The following is a 12,016-nucleotide window of genomic DNA, read 5'->3' on the forward strand; positions in this document are numbered from 1 at the left end:
AAGGAAAATGTGAGAAACTGGAACATCAGAGAGAAAGAGGATGGTAACACAAAAAAAAAAAGAAGTCAGAGGAAATCATTATTAAACTGTGTCCTACCACAAAAGCAAAATACCTCAAATGACACATACACCAATCAGCCAAAACATTACGACCACAGACAGGAGAAGTAAATAACATTTAAACCATAACAACAACGTGACAATTCAGTGTTCATATGGATGTTAAATGTTGGACATGCTGTAAAAAAACAGCCCATTTAGAGATATTCTTTGTTTTTCTTCAGACTTTTTGGTGTTGTTGCTACGACTATTTGTGGGATGATCTACAGAGAACCCTCCCCATAACCCATAGAACCCAAAGACCCCCCCACAAACAGCTCATGTCCATTCTCCGATGAGTCACCACCAAGGAGACCTATCGGGAAGGTGGTCATAATGTTGTGCCTGATCGGTGTATAGTTCTTGATAATATCCTGAAGACGCATCGTCCCAATAAGGAGACTGTGAGGAAGGTAGGACCAAGGACTTCTGCACAATAAATCAAGATTTTCTACAAGTTCCCTTCGTTGCATTTTAAGGTTTCCTCCCAGGACAGTTTCTCCTCCCTTCCAGTGTCACCCCCGTCCCCACAGCCTGCGCTACCTGTGACGAATGTCTTTAAAAAACGCCTCCAGCCCTTATCTCCCACATGCTGTCCGTCCGTCCGTCCGTCCGTCCGTCCGTCCGTCCGTCCCCCCCACCTCCTTCCTCTGTTTCGTCACTTTGTGCGTCACCGTTGGTGTCAGGGCTCCTCGTTAGGACGGATCTGAGTTCGTGTCGGTGTGTGTGCCCACAATCATGAGGATGAGGGAAATTATCTAATATAATTGGCGCCGTGTGGATTTAAAGGAGTGGGGAAGGGCAGTTTGTGTTTCTGCTTTGTTTGGTCCTCATGCTACTGATCCCACTTTTATTTCACACTTCAGGACAAACTGTGAAATGCCAGTAAAAACAACAGGCTACAAGGTACAAGGTTGTAACTCATTTATTTATGATTGCTAACTTCTCTAGTTTGACATGACACAGAGATTTAACTAATTTATCAGTAGTAACGAGCTACAACGTCACTAATTAGCAAGTACTTATTGTTTGCAATCCTGTTTTTGCACAGAAATATTCAGGTATTAAAATATGTAGTTTTATTTTGTTACACATTGGCCACTTTATTCTAATATACATGAAATAATCCCTGTGTCCACATGAGGACTTTGTTCAAAGATAATGTTTGGTTTTTATATTAGGTCCAACTAATCCCATGTCTTAGAGAAATTAAAAATGCACTGCAAACTACAGCTCAGGTCTCAGGACGTGAAGGAAAATCACATGTTTTTTGACTTTAAATAATCAAACTTGGATTCAAACTGTTAAAATCCTCAAGATGATTGAATGTGTGGTAGTTTTGTAAAGTGCTGAAGCGGTTTAAGAGATGCATGCAGAAAAAAAAGTTTGGACATTTTTATTATTAATGACTCGAGGATAACAACTTTTAAAGGTGGCGCTACATGAAAACTAATAATGCATCAAATGTTTTAGATAATCTTGGTCATATCCAACACTGATTTGAAAAAAGGTTCTCGGCCAATTGCAGGGAACCTGACAGAGTCAGCATGTAGTATGCGGCCTTGTGATTGGCTTAGTAGGGATAGGGGCGTGGCCTACAGTGTACAGGAGGCTTAGATTGACAGTGAAGTGCTGCCTTCATTCATCCCTTTACTAAAATATGTTGGATTCACGTTAATGTGTATTGAAGAGAAATTTAAATTTGTGTGGGAAAAATGAAAAAAATGTATAAAAAATGTCCAATCAACCAATGATTTTGCTACGGCTCCTGCTCTGCCATTGTGCAACTGATTAACTTTTAATAAATAAATGCATACTTTTACTTTGACATACGATGCATCGTCGTGCTAAAACAACAAATTCCGATAGAAACGACTTCATGAATATGCAGCTGTGATATTTTGAGACGCGCTGCTCTCAGAGTATTGATTGTCTCCATCTGCTCTACGCTCCCCGCTGAGTGATTGACAAATTATTGATAATGCTCGTCTCAGAAAGGCTCCGTCCAAATGTCAAGCTTAATTTCCTCACTCTGCAGAGTTGAGTTCAGTGTAACTACCATCAGGGAAGACGAGTCGCCGCTCCAAGACACAATCCCTTCAGCAAAATCATCACACAGCTTCAACGGAGTCTATAGAAAAGATGTATGACCCTAATAGTCCATAAGAAATAATCAGCAGACCGTGTTGTCTTAGATTATCAGTCCGTCATGGAGCAGAATGCGTCATCAGGTTTGTTCATTAATCACATCACTGAGCACAGAGGGAAAACACAGGAAGCCACCAGGGATAGTAACACGGTACAGTAGGAGACATTTTCAGACATGACTGTAGGAGAAATATTCATTAAGTGGAACATAACGGTTCAAATATAGAACAAAAATAAAAGAGACTGCGTTGTTGTCCGTTATTGTCTAGTGATGTGGTTTATTTTGAGTCGAGTCCATGTTTACGTGATGATGGAAATAGTCCAGCTTAAAATATCTTCCGACACATGAAGCATTTTCTTTTTGCATTATTTTTGCCTCATTGTTAAAAATAAAACTAATTATTTCGTTTGTAGGTATCTGCATTTTTAGCAGAATAAAATGCTCCGGGCTGAGAAAACCAAGAGAATAAAATAAAATAAAATGCAAATATTAGAAGTTGGTTCAACAGTAAGTGTAAATTGATCTCACATTAGCATTTAGACAGCCATGCAGCTGCTTTACATCCACACCTTTCCCCCCCATATATTCAAATTCGATTAGTGAAACACCACTAGAGGTTCTTATTAACACAATGCACACGCGCTATCTTCTGCTGTAAAGACGCTGGTGGTCGTCTGTCAGACGCCGCGGCTGCAGGTGCCTCTCAACGATAATACACCTGCAGGTCTTCAATCAGCAGTCGCCCCATTGCTTTGTGGCATTCAAGCCGTTATTCTCAGAGTTATGACTTTATGAGGCCCGGTTTTATATACCAGGATAACCACAAGAGTTGTACCTAGAAGAGCAGAGCAGCAAATGGAGATGATGTTAAGTTGAGACACTACAGGTGAATAGGGTCAAATTTCTAACTAATAGATATCAACATGAAACTTCCCCAGCTGAATACTTACATAAATACAATAATGTTTTGTATCACAAGTTTCCTGTAAATTTATATTTAAATATGCAACAGAGGAGGAGTTATATACTAAAATATGCACCACTTTGCATATATTTCCAGAACATGTTGTTTCATTTTGTTAACATATTAGATTTATGAGTGTTTACAGAGGGAATTTTGTATCACAATCACAAAATACTGTCAACAGTCAGTTTTTTTGCCATGTTTTTAGGAGTAAAATGTTCCATAAATCAGGCTGTGAATGATATATGAAAAATCCCCTCTGTAAATACCTGCAGAATGTAGTTAGGAATAAATGTGGAAAGTTTGGCTTGTTTCTGGTTCAGAGTAGCAGAAAAAATCAATTTAAGAAAACGGCCTTTAAAGTTTTACACTGTAAAATCACATATATTTTTATTGGAAACAACTATGAACCAAAACCAAATCTACTCAAATCCTTCAAAACACATCAACATATATAATATCAAAAATCAGATTAAATTTTCGAAAAGTTGAGATGTTGAGAAATAATTTCTTTTGTGTTGTAATATCAGGACAGAAAAACACAACCTGGGACTGTAGCTACATTGAAGGAGTTCAGAAATAAAAACTGTGATAAGTATAAACTGAGCTGTTAATTGGTACTGTTTGCATTAAAACAGTCAACATTCATGCTAGTGGCTCCTTAAAGCTTCACTTTGTTTCAGTGTTTTCAGGGAGAATTATGCAGGAATCATTAATACACAGGATAAGAAAACTCATTAGAAGTCCAGTCCAACCAAAAAACCGACCAGCAGACTAGCAGTCAGCTAGCAGCTAGCAGCTAAGAAGAAGACACCAGCTAACTAGCTTAGCCAACTGCAGTAGGCAGTATGTGGCCTATCAGTGAATAACAACATGTTCTAGCTGAGGCTGAAGGGAACGTCATGAACTGTGGAGACATTCAAATTAAAAAAACGTTAGAACATTATTGTGGCTACAAGCAAGACGAGAAGATGTTCATGTTTATTGAGGAATATTATTAAAGATTTTCTTGTCTTGAGGCTGCGTCTAAATCCTCTCTTCATTCAAGTTAGCACTTGGACGGGAGCAACAGTGCAAAATACAAAAAATGGAATAAGGTCAAGACAAGAGAAACTATATAAAAAAGGAAAATTTTATGAAAGAATTCAGGTTTAAAGAAGCTAACCAACCACGGCTAATACTAATAACTACAGTTGGTAGTTATTGAAGTGGTAGGAGGCTAAATACACATAATAACATTTATGAATATCATGAACAGAGACAAACAGGAGGAATTTCTCTCAAAAACAAATATTAGACAGGTTTTGTCTCAATTATATATATTATATAGTGTTACTCTGTGCCTATAAGTGAACTTTCCAACTTGATTCAGGGAAACACACAAAAAAATCCAATGTACCTGTGCAAATATTCTATTCTCTGTGTCTCTTTGTTCACTGAGTTCTCCACCTGCACCATCACATCTTTCCAAGTGTTTCCTTAGGGTGTTTCTCGATTAATAAACCGTCTTGGTTGCAAACCACTGCAGCACCACTTCAACGCCAGGATTTCTGTGTAGAGCTACGTCAGACGAAGGCTGCTACACCAGAAGCAGAGCTGCCTGGTGAAGGTGGAGCAATAAATACCTCCCATATGTCTCCCCCCCACTGAAACTAATGAATTGAAAGTAATTTAATGGAGCAGTGCACAGAGGAAAGGGACAGAAATAGTTGCAGGATTTTCCCCTGAGCGCAGAGACCGAGAAGGTACGGAGAACGGCTAGACAACGCGGAGGAAAAAAAAGCACACAAAGTCACCACAAAAATACACACAATACAACAGAGAACAAGACATTTCACAGAACCTTTCCAATCTGATGAAATCTGAGCTCAAACACAAGAAAATTAAACTTTCGTGAAGTAATATCTCAAGGTAACTGTGTACTTTTAGAACCGGACGTTATGTTTTATTCACTCTCTACGTTTTTGCAATATGCACAACAGAGTATCCTGTGTAAACTCCTTTTGTGTTCATCTGGATGATGCACTGTGTGTTTGCAGCCTTAATTAAATAAGATGGAGCCCACAAGTTGAGTGCTTTGTCATGCAGAATAATTTTATTACAAAAACATCTTATCAAATCTAACTGCTTAATGGCACTGAGTTCCGCATTCATCATCCCCGTCCCTCAACCTTCGCCCTTGTCCGTGTCGTACGCGGCGGGAAGTGACTCAGAACTACGCTCAGCGAAATAAACAGAAGGTCACATTCGTTTTTAGCACCGTTCCTCTTCAAGAATGTTCACCACAAACTCAGAATCAAACAACGCGACGAGTCTCATCCGGACAAATGCACAAAACAAAGAGCAGTTCCACAAAAAAACCCACTTAATTAAGATTTATTCAGCAACGACATGAACACGTCAAAGAAAGATGGAAACTAAATGAAAGGCCAGTAAAGTCTGTGATGTCACAGCTTCGTTTTTCATACACTTTTAAATCTTTGGATTTGAGATGTTTTCTCTAATCGGATGGACCGTGACTGCTCGCTTTAAATCATTTTAAAAAATCAAATGATACATTTGTCACATTAGGACCCGGTCGGGATCATTTGCTGAAACAGAAATCTTCCACGTTGTTGAGTTTGATTGTCTGGAGCTCCTGGCTGTCCAGTAGCCTGTAGCTGAAAGACACTCGGTTGACGAACTTCCCGCTGGACACCATCCTCACCACGGTGTTATCGCAGCCGATCTTCATGTGGGCTGCAGGGGAGGATAAAGAAACGTTTCAGCTGAAGCAGAAGGATCGTTTGATGCGGAGGTGGAGGTGGAAGGAGGCGGGAGATGGGATAGAGATACTCACTGGGTCCGGTGAAGGTGATGCAGAGGTCCGTGATGGGAAGCAGCTTAGACGTGTCGATGCCGCTTCCTCCAAGCAGCTGCACAAAATCCCCTGATTCTGCACATCCAGACATGGACCTCTGAGGAGAGCGAGATATGACACGTTAAATACCATCTATCAGCAGGGTTTAGAACCGGAAAAACAATATGCAGATGACACGTCCTTGTCCTCTATCAAACAGACCGAAAACACACAAGTGAAACTAATTAACTTAACAATGGTTCAGGTCCTGGTTGAAGTGCCTTCACCCAGCTGGTTCCCCTCTACGTGGACGTTGTGCAGCTGTGATGTGTCTAAATGTCTGCTTTGGAACAGGGGTCTCTAATGTCATTTGTTTTAAGAGCTCAAGATGAGTAATGGAAAGCTTCAGAGCAGCGGCATTGTCGTGTGTACAAAGTGTATCATTTCAAAATCCTTCATCAGCAATTTTTAATCAGAAATGAGCTTTAACCTTTGTTATGTTGGCAGTTTTTTCTAGATTCTCCATGAAATTAGATTAGATCACCCGTCTCTACGTATTTAAGGTCTTTTAGAGATTCCTAGAAACTACTGAAAAATGCTGATGACTCATCCTGCACTCAAGGGCGTGTACTAGTTGTTATCTTTACTCCTCCCTCCCTCCCCTTGTGTGGGCGGAGCCTGACCAAATTGTTAGATATATGACCAATAGGAGCAAACAGAAAAGGCTTTTTGGAAGGGAGGCAACCTGCTTTGCTGTGTTCTTACAGGGGAATCGCAAAATCAAATAACAACTCAGAACTTTGTATTTACGCAGCCAACAGTTCATTTGTATTTACTCGTCTTTTATATTCTGTTTTGGGACTATCAGGCTCTGTAGCTTTTCAAAGCTTTATTTCTGAAAACAGCTCATATCCATGGCTGAACGATGACAACAACAAGGTCTCAGGTATTAAATTTATGATCCATCATTAATAGAAAAAGATGCAGCTTTAACCAAGTCCTAACAAACCGGTTAAATTAGGAGCTTGTACACATGATGACAGGTTTTTATTTTGTCTGTTGAAGGAAACCGTTTCTATAAAAACAAGAGAGTTGAGTTTTATAAATTTTCTGCTTTCACTGTGGTGATAGTAACATATTACAACTTGAAACAAATGGTTAAGCATCGAGAGCACTGATTAAAGTGTGTTTAACCTTCAGACCCTCTGATAAAATAGCTCAACAGTATCCTCTTCAAAAAAGCAATAAAAATAGTGCTTGTTAATATTTTCTACTTTTGTTATACATAAATCTTACATAAATTACAAATATATCATTAAATTCACAATTTTAACCCTTTATAAGCCAGTGTTTTTGATGGCATCACATTTTTCTTTAAAATATTTTCAATATTATGACATTTTTCTTGGGGGTACTATTACAGTTTTAGATATGTCAATGATCAGCAATAACATGATTTTGATGGATTTTTTTTTTTTTTTTGGTAATGGACAAAAAAAAATGGTAATGGACAAACATATCTTCTCCAACAACACCATAAAAATATATATTAATATTTGTTTCAACTTTTTTTTTTTCCATAAACCAACTTCAGTCCTAATAATAAATAATAAATATTTATTTCAGAATTCTAACTCTTTATAAGCCAGTATTTGTGATGGCATCACAATTTTTTTCTGATAAAACAAAATAAAAATATATATATATTTTAGATTCTAAAGCAAAGTGGATTTTTTGAAGTATATCTTTTAATCAACTTCATTCATAATCATAAATATTTATAATTTATTGTTTTTGATGGCATCAGAATTTTGGCAAAATTCTGAATGAATTTTTCTTGTTTATTATTACAGACTTGGATATGGATATGAGCAACAAGAGTTTTTATCTTTTTGTAGTGTCAGATGTTAGATTAAAGAGTGTTGTTTAGCCCTCATTGTTAACACGCCATAAAAATAGTGCATGTTAATATTTGTTTCTACTAGTAGTAGTAGTAGACAACAAAATACTTAATTTTTAATTTTGTACCCATTTTCTAACCATTGATAGTCAATTTGTAACATACACAAATTTGCCCACATTATATATACAAAACACAGATGACCATAGCTCGAAAATATACATCATACATGAATCTGTAGAATTATTTTAATAATGAAACGTCAAAATACTGAGTGCACGCCATTAACACAGATTAAAAATAAGTGAGATTTAATGAATCATGTTTCTTAGTGTGGAAGTCAAAGGGTTAATGACGCCGGTCGCTCACCTTGGGGAAGTTGTTGTAGTGTCCCAGGCTGAACTCTGAGATGTCGATGGCCACCGGGTAAATGATGGAGAAGCTGCAGTTTCTGTGCTGCTGCGGGATCACCATTGTGTAACTGCCCTCTGGTGACTGGGAGATGACATTACAGGCTGCAAGGAGAGAGACGAGGAGGGGGTGGATTCAAAAAATGGACAAATAGGAACATATATATACATATATGTGTGTGTGTGTGCAGCTGCAGGGTGGATGCATGCACATGAATGATTTACATCCAAATCAGTGGCAAAGAACGTGTAACAGAGGAAGCAGCTCTTTACTTTGTGGCTTTAAAAGGTCAAAAGGTGAATTTATTATTTGTTTCTGTTCCGTTTCATTTCTATCTTTCTGGTTTTCTGACGCAAATGCAACTTTTTTTTGCTTTGATTTTAAGTGGAAAAACATGAAAGGGTTTCAGATTTGTCCTTCCCGTACCCATCACTCGAGGACAGCACTTGTGGCGTGACCCTGTTGGTGCCACTGATGACTAAACCCCCCCCCGCCGGGCTCGTTTTCATCGCCCCAGAATCACACGATAAATTCGCGCACAGACTGGTCTACTCACGGAAGGGGTTGACGTGCTTCCTCACGGTCAGCGTGAAGGTGCTGCCGGGGCTGTGGATGCGGAAGAAAACCATGGCCACGTTCTGAGAGGAGCGCACGCTTCTCCTCAGGGACCCGGAGTCGCAGTAATCCACGTAGCGCTCGTACATGGGCAGCGGGTGATCCTGGGAGCTGGGGAACTTCTCCCCTTTCATCACCCAGCCGTCAAACACCTGTGAGGGGGGATGGATGGAAGACGGTTTCCTTGTTAAACAGCAAAGGTCGCCTGTAAGATGGTTAAACGTGATGGCTTTATGTCTGATCTGGAGGTGTTTCTAAGCTCAATGAAGCAACTGGTGTGAAAACAAGCACCTCAGACCTGAGGAGAAGCTGATTCTGTGGAGTTTTATTACAATGGTGTGCGTTTTATTCCTTTTTTTAACTCACTGTGATGAGGTCTCCCCCCCTGCAGTCGATGTCAACATTGTCGTACTCCACAGTGATCACCTCGTCGGGCTCCGCCATGAAGAAAGCGGCACAGCTGGGCTGAGGACGCTCGGCCGTGAAGGTGAACTGACCCTCCACCGAGACCATGTCCAGACAGCCTGGGACACAACATGCACATGACCTGGGATTTTATGCATTTTTTTTTTGTAATTTCTTATTTTACTGCTCATTTTAACTCAATTAATTGCAGATGTTTTGCAAATAAATCCATTTTAAGCCCAAATTAAATAGAAATGTCTCATCTTTACAAGAGATGATTAACTTGAAATTAGTTTTTTGATTCAAAGATGCACAAACTATATATATATATCAATGCGTAAATGACTTACGTAAAGGCCTGCGATACATTAACTCCTCCGGTATTTCTCTCTTGAGTTCCGAGTTGAAAAATGAGTATAAATCATCTTTAGAGATTTCGTTGTTCTGCAAAAGAAAAAAAAAGGTGCAAAGTTTAAAGTTAATTATTATTATTATTATTATTATTATTTAAAAAAAAGAATAGCAACAAAGTTTACTTACCTCTATATACCTGGAGTCTCCCTTGAGGACGGACAGACACAGGACCAGGAAGAAGAGCTGCTCTCGGAAGGTGCGCTCCATGACGCGCATCTCTGTCTGCAAGGCGCACCTGAGCGGAGAAAGTGTGAGCTGCTCCGCGGCCGCCGCGTCTTTTTATAGCTTCACCAAAGTCTCGGAACGACCACGGTGACATGGTCGCTGTCACCCAGCGTGGTCGCCCTCCCCTCCCCTCCCCTCCCTCCTCCTTCCCCCTCCTCCCCCCTCCTCAGCCAATTGCGTGGTTGTGACGAGAGCACGGATGGGAGTTGAGGGAGAGGCAGAGATGGACAGATGATTCCTAACGACACACAAATCAAACGTCATCTTCCCCCCCGAACTCTCCGCTGCAAACGACTGATCCATAAATAAACTTAATTTAATGTCAGCACACACATCTGATTTTAAAGTTTTTATTTTTTAACTGATTTTTTTTGTTTTGTTTCTATTATTTAAGGTTTATTTGATGAATCATTTTATTTAGAGTCTTTAAACAGCAAAAACAGCTACTGACAAAATCTATGATGAGGATTAAAACTGTTTCATATGCAACGTCTACAGTTACATGAGGCAAATCCATAACACACCAGAACAGCCTTTAAAATCAGATTTGTTTATTGTGCAAATATCGGATTCTCGAGCCAAGAAAGAAACTTGATTCATATTTTAAGAGGATGGAAGGATGAAAGAAGTAACTTAACACTAAGGGCCTCCATCACTAAAAGCTGTAGTTTTTACAACCAGTTCACAATTCTTAGAATAGAATAAACTGTATAGAGGGTTTGTACTGACGTCACTTTCACCTGAGGCCACGCCCCCTGAGGGGCAAAAACATGGTGAAATGTGTCAGTAAATACAGAGAAACCAGGAAAAATGTGGATTATCAGATCAAATTAAGGACAATTGGACTCAACAATGATCCATATGAACTAGTATGGATGTAGAAAAGTGGATTATCCTCAGTTTCAGTTAGTTTTAGGTCATTTCAGTGTAAATGTAACTAAATAAAAGATGCTAATGCTAAGAGCTTTACTGAGAAGTAACAACCATACAATCACAAATATTCAGTTTATTGTTTTATTGTTATTTATTGTTGGAACTGAAATAGTTACTGTCAGATGTAGCTACACAAAAACAACAACATCCACAAACTTATCTGACAGCCCTCCAGAACGTAAGTTAAGAAGTAACTTAAGGTCTGACTTCATCAAAAAATACAGCATAAATTCATTTCATTTCATCTGATTCATTTACTTCTCTGTTCTTTGGCAGATGATTTAAGCTAATGCTGCTAATCTCCATGTTCAACTGTCACTTTCTGTCACTCAGTGTCTGTTACCATGGAGACTTCGCCGGCTGTGACGTCACATAGATGCCCTCTATATAATTTTGTCTGTAATGAAGTTATTATAACTTAATTCCAGGAACTAGACCAGGCCCTGTACTGTTGTATTTCCCGTACGTACCTATGAAGGTTTCATTAAATCTCTTTATCTCGTCTTTTTCCATCCCCACGAAATTAGTGATTGTTAACTATTGAGAACTACTATAAAATTAAAACTTACATCTTAATTCTGACCCTGTTCTCTTGTAACTACTTACTTACTTGGGGATTACTTACTTTTTAAAGGAGTAATCAGTAATGCGTAGTAATCAGATTACTTTTTTCAAGGTAACTGTGGCAACTCTGTTTATAAGAAAGACAAATGAAAACATGTTTGACGTCGTCTAAATCAGAAGCTTTATTCTGCACATTAGAGACGAGTCTTATTAAGTTCCCACCTGTAAAACGCTTCAGACTGACCTGTGTGCGAAGGCGCAGCATCGATGACGGCGTGTGAGGACAAATAAAATTAGAAAATAGGCTACATCACTGCCCGTGAAATCGAATTTCATCTTCCTTAAGCGACACAAATCCTCTCATTCATTCATTCTATTTCTGTGATAATTGCATTTTGTCAGTGATTTGTTGCAATTAACGGACACAAAGGAGAAGCCGGACGGACGGACAGAGCTCACACAAAAACGGCAACAACAAATGGATCGAATGAAGTTTGC

General features: G+C 39.1%; 1 protein-coding gene across 1 annotated transcript; it reads right to left on the reverse strand.

Annotated features, from left to right (window-relative positions):
• Positions 1-5,285: 5,285 nt before the first annotated feature.
• LOC124996715 (corticotropin releasing hormone binding protein) lies at positions 5,286-10,091 on the reverse strand. The gene is made up of 7 exons (XM_047569991.1): positions 9,923-10,091; positions 9,733-9,826; positions 9,344-9,501; positions 8,919-9,129; positions 8,321-8,466; positions 6,052-6,169; positions 5,286-5,951 (listed from the first exon to the last, which is right to left on the reverse strand). The coding sequence occupies exons 1-7, from the start codon at positions 10,010-10,012 to the stop codon at positions 5,797-5,799; spliced, it is 972 nt and encodes a 323-aa protein (XP_047425947.1). The 5' UTR covers positions 10,013-10,091; the 3' UTR covers positions 5,286-5,796.
• Positions 10,092-12,016: the final 1,925 nt, after the last annotated feature.

This window comes from Mugil cephalus, chromosome 19 (assembly GCF_022458985.1).
Source record: "Mugil cephalus isolate CIBA_MC_2020 chromosome 19, CIBA_Mcephalus_1.1, whole genome shotgun sequence".
In the NCBI taxonomy this organism is placed as follows: Eukaryota; Metazoa; Chordata; class Actinopteri; order Mugiliformes; family Mugilidae; genus Mugil; species Mugil cephalus.

Coding starts and splice junctions, on each gene's coding strand:
- LOC124996715 (XM_047569991.1), bottom strand. CDS start 10,012: ATGCGCGTCATGGAGCGCACCTTCCGAGAGCAGCTCTTCTTCCTGGTC. Junction 6,170..8,320: donor ACTACAACAACTTCCCCAAG/GTGAGCGACCGG, acceptor CGCTCTCCTCAG/AGGTCCATGTCTGGATGTGC. Junction 5,952..6,051: donor CATCACCTTCACCGGACCCA/GTGAGTATCTCT, acceptor CCTCCCCTGCAG/CCCACATGAAGATCGGCTGC.